This window comes from Otolemur garnettii, unplaced genomic scaffold (genome assembly GCF_000181295.1).
Source record: "Otolemur garnettii isolate 467f Iridium unplaced genomic scaffold, OtoGar3 scaffold00126, whole genome shotgun sequence".
Taxonomy (NCBI): domain Eukaryota; kingdom Metazoa; phylum Chordata; class Mammalia; order Primates; family Galagidae; genus Otolemur; species Otolemur garnettii.
This window is the reverse complement of record NW_003852521.1, coordinates 125,902-138,958: the sequence shown is the minus strand read 5'-3', so window position 1 is coordinate 138,958 and position 13,057 is coordinate 125,902. Positions and strand designations below refer to the sequence as shown.

General features: G+C 44.9%; 1 protein-coding gene across 2 annotated transcripts in view; it reads left to right on the top strand.

The window, feature by feature from the left end:
• ARID1B (AT-rich interaction domain 1B) overlaps positions 1–13,057 on the top strand; it is a 426,086-nt gene that overhangs the window by 404,445 nt on the left and 8,584 nt on the right. For both annotated transcript variants that reach the window (XM_003797856.3, XM_003797857.3), the window contains 4 exons: positions 2,706–2,844; positions 3,105–3,277; positions 8,260–8,410; positions 11,419–11,515. In XM_003797856.3, coding sequence (XP_003797904.2) covers positions 2,706–2,844; positions 3,105–3,277; positions 8,260–8,410; positions 11,419–11,515 — 560 coding nt within the window. The remainder of the gene's footprint in view (positions 1–2,705; positions 2,845–3,104; positions 3,278–8,259; positions 8,411–11,418; positions 11,516–13,057) is intronic.

The following is a 13,057-nucleotide window of genomic DNA, read 5'->3' as shown; positions in this document are numbered from 1 at the left end:
GGTGCCACACAGGCGCCCTGACATTCCAGGGGAGCAGGGAGCATGCATCAGGTGGCTCTGACTCTGGTGCTGTCATCAAAGAAATTGTCTCTGAAACATTTTTATTGTTAAAGGAGGAGAATGAAATTATTCCCAGCTATCCTCCATGTCAGGGTCACATGTATTACAAAATTTTTAAAACTTAATTTTCAACAAATTTTTGTGTTCTTTGAAGTCACTTTTTCTCATAGGAACATAATTGTATTATATTCTTTGCCAGTACATTTAGGCAAACTAAATTAAAAGACCTTTAAGAAGCAGTCTAGATTCCCTGCCCACCGGTCACTTCTCACCAGTTGAAATCCTAAGTCTAACTCATCTAGCTGTGTGCTAAGAGCATTTCACATCATCTGTGTCCAGCCCCTGTGGCCTCTGGGCTGCCCTTGACAGTTGCCATTGAGTGGCTATGTGACAACTCACTGGACATCCAGGTTCCCCTCTTCTGTGACCAGAGCCATCAGCAAAATAAGTCTCCCAAGTGAGGCCAGGCTGAGACCTCATAATACATCTGAAGAGGGTTGGGGCGCAGTCACCTCCTTGAGGCCCCTGCAGTCTGTGAGCCCAGCTTGGGAGGGGAGCCGTGAGACAGGTGTGGGGAGGGGCACATTCAATTAGTGAGTCCATAACCAAAAACCCATCCATCTTTGCTTGCGGGTGGCTGACTAAATTTCTATTATTAGCTGACAGGTGATGTCACAAAACCTGTCATGGATCCAGCTGGGGAATCCTTAGTGGAAGATAAATGAGAAAGGGGCTGGGGTGATAAACAGCAGTGCCCTCAGGGTGACCTTTAGTCACTGTAGATAGGGACCCATCAGCTATTCTTGCCTCTCCCCACCCTACTTCCACACAACTGCCAGCACTAGGGCACCAGGTTCCTGCTGTGTAAATTATCTTCCCAGCTAGGAGCCTGGCCGGCTGTCTGAAGTGTGTGAATGTACTTAACCTTCAGTGACCTTTCCCTTGTTTACTTTAGAGTATACATTTGTAGTTTCTGGCAAAAGGTAGGGGCAGCCCGGAGCCTGCCAACCTCCTCTGCTGATGGAGTTGCCGGAGGTTGTGGAAGGAAAGGAAAAAACACTAGCAAGAGAGAAATTTTTCATTTTTTTTTATTAGTTGTAAATGTGAATACATATAAGCAAGGTTCATTCTGAAATCGCAGCCTGGGTAGCCGAGTTTCCAGGGCAGCTGTGAAGCCCGTGCAGAATCGTGTCCTGAATTGGAAGAGAAGCGTCATCTCCCACTTGCAGCACTGGGAGGCAATCTGCTTGCAGCCCATGTGAAAGACCCCTTTATTCCTTTATATAATGCAGTCTGCATTTTTAGTTTGTAAGACATCCTAAAAGTCAGATGTCTCTGAGCTCTTCTCCAAGTCACTGGAGCCCACAGCTCCCAGGGTGGTTGTCTGTCACACAGGGCGCACGCTCTGCTGGCCATGCTGACTCCAGCCGGTCAGAAGCAGGACACCTGGTCAGGCAGGGAACATCTGTGTTTGGCTAAGGCATTCTGAGTAAAAGTGACATATTCATTTTGACTTCTGGCTCCTTCACTCTGTAATCTCTAGTGGCTTAACCCCTATTTCCTTTCAAGTAAAATGTGAATAATGGCTATTGCAGAGAGCCCTGGGAACTTCAAAAGAAAAGAAGTTTAACAGTAACATGTAAAGTATTGTTTACATGCAGTGGTAATTCCCCCACTTGTTAGGGCCTGAACATTGTTATTGTAAACTCTGAGGGCCTGTGTTTGTCTTTCTTGTTGGTTTGGTACGCTGGTGTATCCTCACAGAGAGAAGAGCCTAGTGGGTGCATTATTCATTCAATAAATATTTGTTTAATTAACAAATGAAACCAGTATCTCATTGAACATCTAACATGCTAAGGACTGATAGATTATAAAGCAAAGCCCTTGAAATACTATGTTTTACCTTCAAGATGAGGTTAGTTTTTTCAAGTATCCTACTTAAGTTTTGAAAAAACCTATTCAATTCTGGCCTCTGTTGTTATGATATAACTGCAGTTAAAGCCAAGTCTCAGAACTCTGACACCAACATTGAGGAACTCCAGGCTTTTGTAACTTGCATTTTTTAATAACAATCTTTCCGATTTCATAGCTCAAACCATGACTATTGTGAATGACAGAGCAAAGGCACATTTCGATGCTGAGAAGGTATTGAAGTGACAAAAGGCTCCTGATTAATTTGTATCATTGCTTTCTCATTGTCTAAGACCGAGAACTAAGTTTTCTAATTTTTTTCTAAAGCATCACAATACTTTGTCAAGTCAATGTACCAAATTTTTCATCACTTTTAAAAATTTACATTTAGATTATGTCCGTTAAAGACAACATTGAAATAAACATTTTTCACCTAAAGCTTTCTTTTTATTAGGTTATTTTCTTGAGATAAATACTTGGGAAGCAAGTATCCCCCAAATTTTTTATGGATCACAAATGAAGTATGTTGCCCAACAGTTTACTATAAATACTGTTAGTGATTTTCACTTTAAACAGTGTAAGAGCAACTAATTTTATTACATCATTATCACTGTGGGTACTATACTGTTTCTATTAAGATGGTATCTTTTGTATACGTGTAACTAGCAAAGATGAGCTTACTTGGTATCCTCTAATCTCTTCCCATTTTCTCTTGGCACTACTACTACTCTCAGCTAACTCAGGATCCTTGCAAGGCCCACAAACTCCCCAGTCAACTGGCAGCAATTCCATGGCAGAGGTTCCAGGTGACTTGAAGCCACCTACCCCAGCCTCCACGCCTCACGGACAGATGACCCCAATGCCAAGTGGAAGGTATGTTCAAATACAAAGTCTGTGAGCCATACAAAATCAGATTTGTTTACCTTTTAATTTTCTGGAAAAAACTTCAAAGAAAGAAGAAACAGTGTTTCCTAGAGAGTTTTAAAATGTTGATGACTACTAGGTTTATCCATGTAATTTATTTTAGATGGTTTTTGCATTTACAGATTTCCAGATTGGTTTGTCTTTTGAATATTGTGTCTGGGGGTAAGTCCTTCTGTCTTGGTAAGCTTTTGCATTTGGTGTCTCCTCAGAAGCAGTACAATCAGTGTGCATGACCCATTCTCAGACGTGAGTGATTCATCCTTCCCAAAACGGAACTCCATGACTCCCAACGCCCCCTACCAGCAGGGCGTGGGCATGCCGGACGTGATGGGCAGGATGCCCTATGAGCCCAACAAGGACCCCTTTGGGGGCATGAGAAAAGGTAGGTGCAGAGAGCACTTTGTCTGTGCTGTTCTACCTCCAGTTCCTGTTCACTCAGAGCATGTGTGAGTGCTTACTGTGTAGGTTTGAGCCCCAGCTCCCTAACCTACTAAGTGTGTGACCTGAGGAAAGATATTTAGCATCTTTGTGCCTTATTTATCTCATGTGGAAACAGGGAAAAATAATAGAACGTGTTCAAAGGGCACGGTGAGGATTAAGTTAATGTGCAGAAAGCCCAGAGAAGAGTGGCTGGTACCCGTGTACATCAGGTAGGCAGCACCTGGCGTTGTTGTCATAGTAGCTCCTTGTTACCTTAGTCTGAGGCAGCATGGTCCTAGGTGCTAAGTAATAACACTGGTAGCTCACACCCAGTCCCTGCCTTCGCAGGATTAACAGACTCTTAGGAGGAAACAAAAAGTAAGTTAACACCCAAGTCAGTGATTAAAGACTGTGATTGGTGGAAGAACGGAAACTAGGAGGAAGGCAGGCTGCCGGTAACTGACACCGTGTGGGGCAGGGACGCCAGTCATCTGGATTACAGAGTAAGGAAGAGTGAGGAGTCTGGGCAGGAGCCAGGTCCGTGTGTGTGAGGAGCTAGTGGGGGTCCCCAGCACAGCAACGTGGGCTCAGAGACAGCTGAGGGGATTGAGGCTGGGGCCAGAGCCTTTCAGTCTCTGGAGCCATGTCATTGAGTTTGGATTTGGCTTTTTTTGCCTTCGTAAAATACATTATGCAGGGAAGTGACATGATTTGATTTTTTGTTGAATAAATAGATGAGAGGCCATCTATTGAGGACATCCTGGAGAGAAGTGAGGAGCAGCGGGGAGGCTGCTGTGAGAGTCCAGGGAGACGGTGGAGGCAGATGGGAGGCGGCCGGGCAGGAGAGGGAGCACGCGGAGGTGCTGCTGGGCTGAACTGAGGGACAGAGGGAGAGGAACCTGCAGCAGTGACTGCAGGGCCACAGATGTTTCCTGCCATGTGGATGATGGGCAGGGACTAGGACAGAGGGGGGAGCCAGAGCTTCACTGAGACATGTTAGGGCAAGGACAGAGTGGGATTAGGTGTCATCTGGAGTGCTAAGTGTGGAAGTGGTGTCCATGGCTGTGGGACCGATGAGATCCCTGAGAGAGAGACTGGGAGAGGCCCTGAGGGGGACACCAGAGCAGCTTTTCCCTTTGTGCTTATTGACCACACAGTCGAGTCCACACTGCAGTTATGGCAACTGAGCCATCCCCCTGTACTCTGCCCACGGCCTAAATCCTGCAGGTGGAAACTTAGCAGTTTGCTTGTTGGCCTTCCAGATGCATTCAGGTCCTGTGGAATTTTGAGGCATGATGGGAATAGTGTTAGAAAATAGAGAAAAGGCAGTGAATAACATTTTTATGGGAGCACTTATTCTGAGATCCCTTAAATAATAATACCTGTATTGTATTGAGATGTTAGGATAAATGAATTTCTTTATATATTTTCTCAGTGGAGAGAAACATAAAACCCAAAGCCTTGGTTTCTGTAAGTTTTAGGGACCAGTGAAAAGTAACAATGAGGAATCTCAAAAATTTGAATATAGGGCATGTACCGTTTTGAAAATAAGATTTATAATATTTCTTATATTTCAGATAACTGTTTCATAAAGCAAGATAATCGATAACTTTTCCTTTTAGAAGTTCAGGGCTGCTTATTCCAAATAAAGATTTTGCAGAACATGGAATAAATGCCGCAGCTTAGAAACTCAGAGGCTTTGTGAATGCTGGAGCAGCTATTTTTCTTCGTGATACGAGATGCTAGGAGAACATTTCATTAGTGCTTTTTGGTGGATATATCGCATTTTTAGGCTCTAAAAACACAACAACATGGAAAAACATAATTAGTAGTATTTGAAATTTGCCCTCAAAATTTTGTGTAAACCATCCCAATATCCTGCCCATCTGGCATATTGGATAGCTAGTTGTATTTCTCTTACCTCTTTATGCCTAGAATTTTTCTTATTCTAATAATAAATTTGGGGAGGAATGATTGTGTGATTAATCTTCCTAGACAGGGGGTGGATCCTTCTCAGTTTATAAAGGGACAGTATTGATAAACCCACTGGACCTTGAAAATATCGTAAGTCAGACACACTTTTGACTTGATATTTTTAGTCTATAATGGATTTATCTGGACAAAACCCCATCTTAAATCAAGGCCCATACTGAATGCATATCACTTTTGCACCGTGGTGCGCTGGGTAGCATCTGTAATGTGTTTTCATCGGCTGTGTGAATGACACCCGGGGGCTGGTACAATCCCTAGGATATTTCAGTTCTCCTGCTGCCTTATAATCTTGGCATACTGAATACCAAATTAAAGCAGATAAACAGAAAATCCATGGAAACAGACTTTCTTACTTTTATTCCTGTTCTACGTAAAGTTTTCCATTCTTCAGCTTGCTTTGTTCTGTCAATGAACTTGATGGTGCTCTGGTTTGTATTCAGCAAGTAGCATCAGGGGACAGCACACTTGCTGTCATCAGGGCTGCCCGTGCTGCTGGCCTGTGGTGAGGTGCAGTGAATGGCAGAGCCCAGTGAGGTGGCCCTTGCCCTGCCTGTCCCCTGCCTGCCTCCCCCAGGTCTGATTTCCCTACTTCACCGACTGAGGCATTGACTGACTGCACATAAGTGAACTTAGTATCTGTATGTTCATTAACCAAACAGTATATTTTGAATATTGTTATCTGTACACATAGCTCTACTTTTAAAAATTGAATAGATACACCCTAATGCTCTAAAAGTGGATGGATTGTTTCCTAACAGTTTGCTGTATAAATACTGATGCAGTGATTGTTGAAGTGCAACTGTTTTCTTACACTTGCTAGATGGTTTCTGTGAAGTAGATTCTTAGAAGTAGAGTTGTTGAATCAAATATAAACTTTTTTTTTAGTTACTAAGTACCTCAGTTTGCTTAACAGCAAACTACCCCAAAATGTAACGGTTTTAAATAGCAACACTTAATTCCGTCTTGCAGTTCTCCAGTGGACCAGATAGTTCTCCTCTGTGTGTCATGAGCTAGGACACTGAAGTGGCCCCCATCATCTGGAATCCTGATGGGGAGCTCTGCGGCAGTGTTGACCAGGACCCCCTCTGTGGGCCTTTCCGTGTCGGCTTTGGTGCTCATGATATAGCAGAGGGGTTCTAAGAGGAACATTCCAAGAGAGCACACCCTGGTTGCAAGCTCTTGGCAGCTTTGCTTGTGTCCCACTTACCAGAACACCCCACCACCCCACTATCAACACTGGCCACATGACCAAGCCCACGTCACGTGGGCGGAGATAGTGCTGTCTGTGAATCCCGAGAGATGTGCGTCCTTGGGTACACCAAAGCATAGCCTCCCATGGCAGCTCTTGGTGAGGCTGCATGTTCTCAACGAGAGTGCGCCAGGGGCTGGGAATCATTATTGTCCACCATCCCAGCACAGGCCACTCAGACTCGGGGAAAGGCCTCATCATCGTTTCAACTTGGATTTCCCTCATTATTAGAACTCGCACATCTTTCATATGTTGATTGTTTATTTTTATTCCTCTCTGAATGTCCATTTTTGTGTGCGCCCACTTTTAATTGGGTTGTCTTTTTTCCAAATGCCTGTATATTCAGGAATTAAGATTTTTAACTTGATGCTGCTTGATTTCTGTCTCTGTTCTCGTGTCTACAAAATAAAAGGTAACCTCCGAGCCCGTTCTGCCACAGGTGACCGTGAGATCAGACAGATAAAGTGGGTGGTAGCACGTGGCTCTGTGAAGTCCATCACACATGAATTGTTCGCCCCTCTCTCCCAACCCAACAAAGTTTATCAGCTCACAAAATTTTAATCAGCTTTTACCTCATATAACATAAGAGAACCCATCACGGGATGAAGAAAAGTCGTAGTACTGGATATCAATTAAAATTTATATTAAAATCTTTAATTTGCCTGCAGGCTAGTTTCTGGACTTGACCCAATTTCCTTCAGGCTCTGAGCTGCTGCTATTTGCATATATGACCTAATTGGCACTCTCCCCTCTGTTAGAAATAGTTGTATCCCATCCCATCCTGAGCTGTCCTTAAATCCCTAACAAGTTTCTTTATCCTGATTTTGGCATCAGTGGATGAGTGTGTTTATATTAAAGGTTTCGCTTTTTTTCTTATAAGAGGAAGGAACTGACTTGTATACATATTTTATGTCGTCCTCACTACCACTTCATGAGATGGTATTACTGATCTCATTTCATAGACAAAGAATTAAACTCAGAAGTTAGGAACTTGCCTGGGTAAGGAATGGCTCCAGGCCTGCGCTGGTATTCTGTATTGCTACGTAACAAGTTACCACCAACTCACCAGCTTAAAACAGCATGAATGCAGGGTCTTCCAGTGTCTGTGGGTCAGGAGTGCAGCCAGGACTATGGCTCCTCTGGGGGCAGGGTCCTCTTCCAAGGTCATTCAGGTCATTGGCAGAGCTCAATTCCTCATGGTTCTGGGGTTGAGGCCCTGTGTTCTGATTGACTGTCCTCTCCTGCCTTTTCCTGACACATGGTCCCTACCACAGATGGGAGTGGCTTCTTCAAGGATAGCAGGGCTCTGTCTCTAACCTTTACACCCAAATTTAAAGGGCTACCTGCATAATCTTCCTTTGGGTGAACCTCAGCCAGCTAACAACTTTAATTACATGTGTGAAGTGCCTTTTGCTGTGTACTGTAATGTGGCTATGGTGTGGCACCTGCCCTATTCACAGGTTCCACCACATACAAGGTGGGCTGCAGGGATGGCACACGGGGGGGCATCTCTGGTGCCAGCTTAGAATTCTGCCCCCATAGGCCATGTCTTGGCTCCAGACCTTGTATGCTTTCATCAGTGTTATGATCTGTCACATTAAGGAAAAGATAAATACGAAGTCGACAGGGATTTTTAAAAGCAATATATGGGCCCTGTGACTTCTGAAATTCTTAATTTGATGCCTTTCTTTAAAACATTGCAGTGCCTGGAAGTAGCGAGCCCTTCATGACTCAAGGACAGCTGCCCAACAGCAGCATGCAGGACATGTACAGCCAGAGTCCCTCGGGGGCAATGTCCAGCCTGGGCATGGGGCAGCGCCAGCAGTTTCCCTACGGAGCCAGTTACGATCGGAGGTGGGTACTTGTAAGATGAAGCTGACTTACTAGAAGCTGTGCTTTCCTCCCACACACATTTCAGAGCCTTGGGAGCTGAGCCACCAGCAATAGCACAGTGTCTGCTGTCCTGTGGGAGGTAACAGGGCGGGGGCGGGGGGGAGTTACCGCTGACCCCCAGGGCAGTGTCGGGGGCTGTCTGCAGTGGACAGCCCCACAGAACAGGGAGGAAGGACCTTTCCTTGAGCAGCTGAGGCTATTGTTGTAAGCAAGTGGCCAGCAGTATAAATTGGGTATGCTGGAGTAGGTCTGGCCATGGCAAGAGTCTTTGCCTGAAGAAGTCACAAGCCACAGCCACCCTGAGTCACAGTGGTCCCTCCAGCATCCACCTACAGTTCACCTGGGAGCCACACACTTGACTCCTGGAGCCCCAGGGCTCCTGCTGACCCCGAGTCATAGTGGTCCCCCCAGCATCTACCTACAGTTCACCTGGGAGCCACACATTTGACTCCTGGAGCCCTAGGGCCCCTCTTGACCCCAAGTCACAGTGGTCCCCCCAACATCCACCTACAGCTCACCTGGGAGCCACACACTTGACTCCTGGAGCCCCAGGGCTTCTGCTGCCCTGGCCGTTTTTGCTTAGGGAGACATCCACTGCGGTGGTGGCCACTTCAGGCTTTCAGTGTTCCGGAAAGGTCTCCCAGATGTTACCTTTTCAGATGTTTCTGAATCTTCCCTGTGAACATTTTAAACAGAGAGTCAATACTTTGCTCCCTAAGAAACATCTCTGAGAAAACCCACCATGCACGCCTCACTGGAGCTTCTTTTTAGAAAGTCGTCTTGATATGAAAATTGTGAGTTAGGCTGCAGGACTGATGCAGATGGAAGGGTGGGACCGAGGGGTTGCAAGGCCATCAGGAAACCGGCATCTTCGGGCAGGCTTCCTCTTGCCAAGAGGGTTCTGCCTGTGCCTCTGACTTGGCCCAGCAGCTCCTCCCCGCCGCTGCTGTTCTCAGTCTCCCTAATAAGGGAAATGATTAGAAACAAGGATTTTTTATATCTCTGATTTTTAAAGAGAAAATTCAGAGGTCTGGTAGAAGGCCCTTATGCTGTAGCCATACTGGCATGCCCAGGTCTCAGCCCGTCCCCTGTCCTCACTGCACACACTGGAGTGTTACGCAGTGGAAAGGGGCAGATGGTTTGAAAAATCACTGTTTTACCAGGCTGGGTTTCTCCGTGGCGTTCTGCATGGGCCTTTTCTTGAGAGTGGGTGGCCAGCCTGCCCACTGGTGATACAGTGCTTTCTCACTGTGACTTGAGAATTAATTCTTACCCTGGCCAGACATAGCAAATATTTATTTGTGATACCCACCTTAGTCAGTTAACCATTATGTAACTTTTGGTGTGTTGGAGCAAGGATTTCAGTTAGGTTTGGTTTGTTTTTAAGGATGTAGGAAAAACTACTGATTTTTTTTTTCTGCTGAGATTAAAAGAACAGTTATTTTGGGTCTTCCACATCTACCACTTCAGAGAGAAAGGTCTTAACCTCATTGCTAAGTTTTCTCTTCTGAAAAAATGTTATTTGCTGTTCAAATTTTATTCATCTCAATTTTATTTCTTTGCTCCTAAGATCTTCCTTCTAGTGTCAAAGTAATTAGCAAAACCTCTTCCCATGTGTGTTCAATATGGGATAGTCCAAAAATTTATTTTTTCCCCTTATTCTCATTTTTTGATTAGTTTAGGCATATATTCAGTCCAATTAATCTTTCTTGTAAGATTTAATATAGTAACTTAAATCAATTATTTTTCAAAATTCCAAATCTCTTACCCTTTAAAACATGCTATTTTTGACATCTATAATTTCTCAATAAAATAAGAGTTGAAAAGTAAAGATATTATTCATTTCTATTTTAAGATTTAATAGAAGAATATTTAAATCATCCCTGTTTTGTTTTGGTTTGGTTTGATTTTTGGGGACAGTCTCACTTTGTCACCCTCATTAGAATGCTGTGGCTTCAACCTCAAACTCTTTGGCTCAAGCAATTCTCTTGCCTCAGCGTCCCAAATAGCTGGGACTACGGATGCCCACCACAATACCCAGCTATTTTTAGATGGGGTCTCTCTCTTGCTCAGGTTGGTCTTGAACTCCTGAGCTCAAGCAGTCCACCCGCCTTGGCCTCTCTGAGTGCCTGATCACAGGCCTGAGCCCCTGTACCCAGTATGCTGTTCTTTTCTGTAGCCTTTTAGAGCACTGGATTTTGTTTCTTGTTTGTTTTGTTTTAGTTATTTTTTTATGATTTTCTTTTACATTATTACTTTTTTATTATTTGGGATTCATTGAGGGTATAAAGAATTAGGTTACACTGATTGCATTTGTTAGATAAAGTCCCTCTTATAAATTATGTCCTGACCTCAAGAGTTGTTCCATATACTGTGACCCCCTTGTCCCATCCCTCCTCCCCTCTCACCACTTAGAGCACTGGATTTTGAAATTTTCAGTACTTGTGTCTATATAATTATAGCTAAGTTAGTATCATTTGGATTGATTTTGAAGTATACTATTTAGAAATTAAACATTTTATGTCTGTAGTGAGAATATGGTCCATGTTCCGGTACTTTCAGAAGCATTCTGTTGAGTCTTAGATTCCTTGCAATGTTTCTTGCTTTCATTAGTGTATCACATCATAATTTTACACAATACTTGTGAAAGTAAACAGCAGTGAGTAGGTGAGGGGCCAAAGGCTTTAACAAGTGACTGCAGGGTGCCTACCTGTCCAGCCAATCTTGCTCCGACACCTGCTAACTGACCACCCAAACAGGGAGCTTGGCACTGCTCCTATGAGGGGTGTCCTATCCCTTTAGCTGAGAGTTAAGGTGCAGCTGCCATTCTGGTGCCTCGGTTGAAAGGGTGTGTACTAAGGGTGAGACGGTACACATAGGGGTGTAGCATTCCCAGGAATGGGTGGTTTATTTCTCTATTGTTCTAAAGTTCTTTGTAAATTAAGTTTTCTTTAAATGTCCCATTCTAGGCATGAACCCTATGGGCAGCAGTATCCAGGCCAAGGTCCTCCCTCGGGACAGCCACCTTATGGAGGGCACCAGCCCGGCCTGTACCCACAGCAGCCGGTGAGTGAGAGTGGGGAATCCATGATTCTGCTTCTCTTCCAGCAGCTAAAGCTCAAGCTTGTGTTACTTCTGATTTTTAGGAAGCATAACAACCACAAGAAGCATGTATTGAGCATTCGGGATACAGTTAGTGCTAAGAAGTATTCCTGGAGTACTGAAGTCAGGAAAGTAAAAGCAGTTCTTAATATCCTGAAATAAATGTAACATGCTAGGAGAAATTAAGTGCATTCATCCTCATAAATAATAAATAAGTCCAAGTCAGAGTTGAGTATATTTTAAACGTGTTTATTGTGGGTACTGTCCCATGAAGTATTTGTCAGTGTTTTACAGAGAATATGTAGAAAAAGCAACTTAAAACATTATACTCATAGTGAAAGGTAATTGGCCCTTTAAAAATGAGACACGACTACATACCTAGATGGGCCTGTCCTGGCTCCCAGGCAGCTGTGCAGCTCAGAGACGCTTGGTGGTTTAGCTCTGCGTCTCATGGTCATGGCTCTGTTGCAGAGAAGTGCACTCACGAGTGACTTCTCGTCTGAATAGCTCTCAGGTCTGAGACCATTTGCAAAATTGAGGGATGATTTCCTTAAGGCTTGGCGCCTGTGGCTCAAGCGGCTAAGGCGCCAGCCACATACTCCTAAGGTGGCAGGTTCGAATCCAGCCTCGGGCCCGCCAAACAACGACGGCTGCAACCAAAAAATAGCTGGGCGTTGTGGCAGGCGCCTATGGTCCCAGCTACTTGGGAGGCTGAGGCAGGAGACTCGCTTGAGCCTACGAGTTGGAGGTTGCTGTGAGCTGTGATGCCAGAGCACTCTACCCAGGGGGACAGCTTGAGGCTCTGTCTCAAAAAAAAAAAAAAAAAAGAATTTTTAAACCGCAAAGGAGTTTTTGGCATTTATTTAATTTTGCTAAAGCATATAGGCACACAAAATTGTGTCATTAAACCAACCGATCTTAATTCTCAGGTAAAATGAAAGAACACTGATAGAAACTCAGTATCTCCTGCCTCCTGTCATATCTCCACCCTAAATGCTGGCCCCCAGAACATCCCCAGGAGGACAGCCCAGTAGCAGGTGCTGTGCTGGCCCTGTCCTCAGACACTTCCGTGGAAGAGTCTGACTTGACTAAGCCAGAAGTCAGGGCAGGGACCGTAGGATGGACCTCAGGAGGTACAGTACAGTCTGAGGGGCAGGCAGAGTCTGCTTGGGAGGCTTTTCTGTGAAGTGAGGCCTAAGACATCCATCTAACCAAGCCTGGCAGGCTGCCCTGGGGTCCCCCAGTACACTCCTGTGGGATTGGTCCTTCTGCCTCCTGCTGTCATCTTAGTATAACTCCAGGCCCCTGTCCAGTGTGTCCCCATATGGTAGTCACAATGCCATCCTGTCCCAGTATCACAGGCAGAGGAGAGGAGGCTTGTTTTTTCCACAGAAGTTGCAAGTGTATAAAGGTGCACTGGGAAGCCCTCTCTGGGTGGGGGGCTGGTCACTGGGAAACCCTCTCTGGGCAGTGAGCTGGTCACTGGGAAGCCCTCTCTGGGCAGTG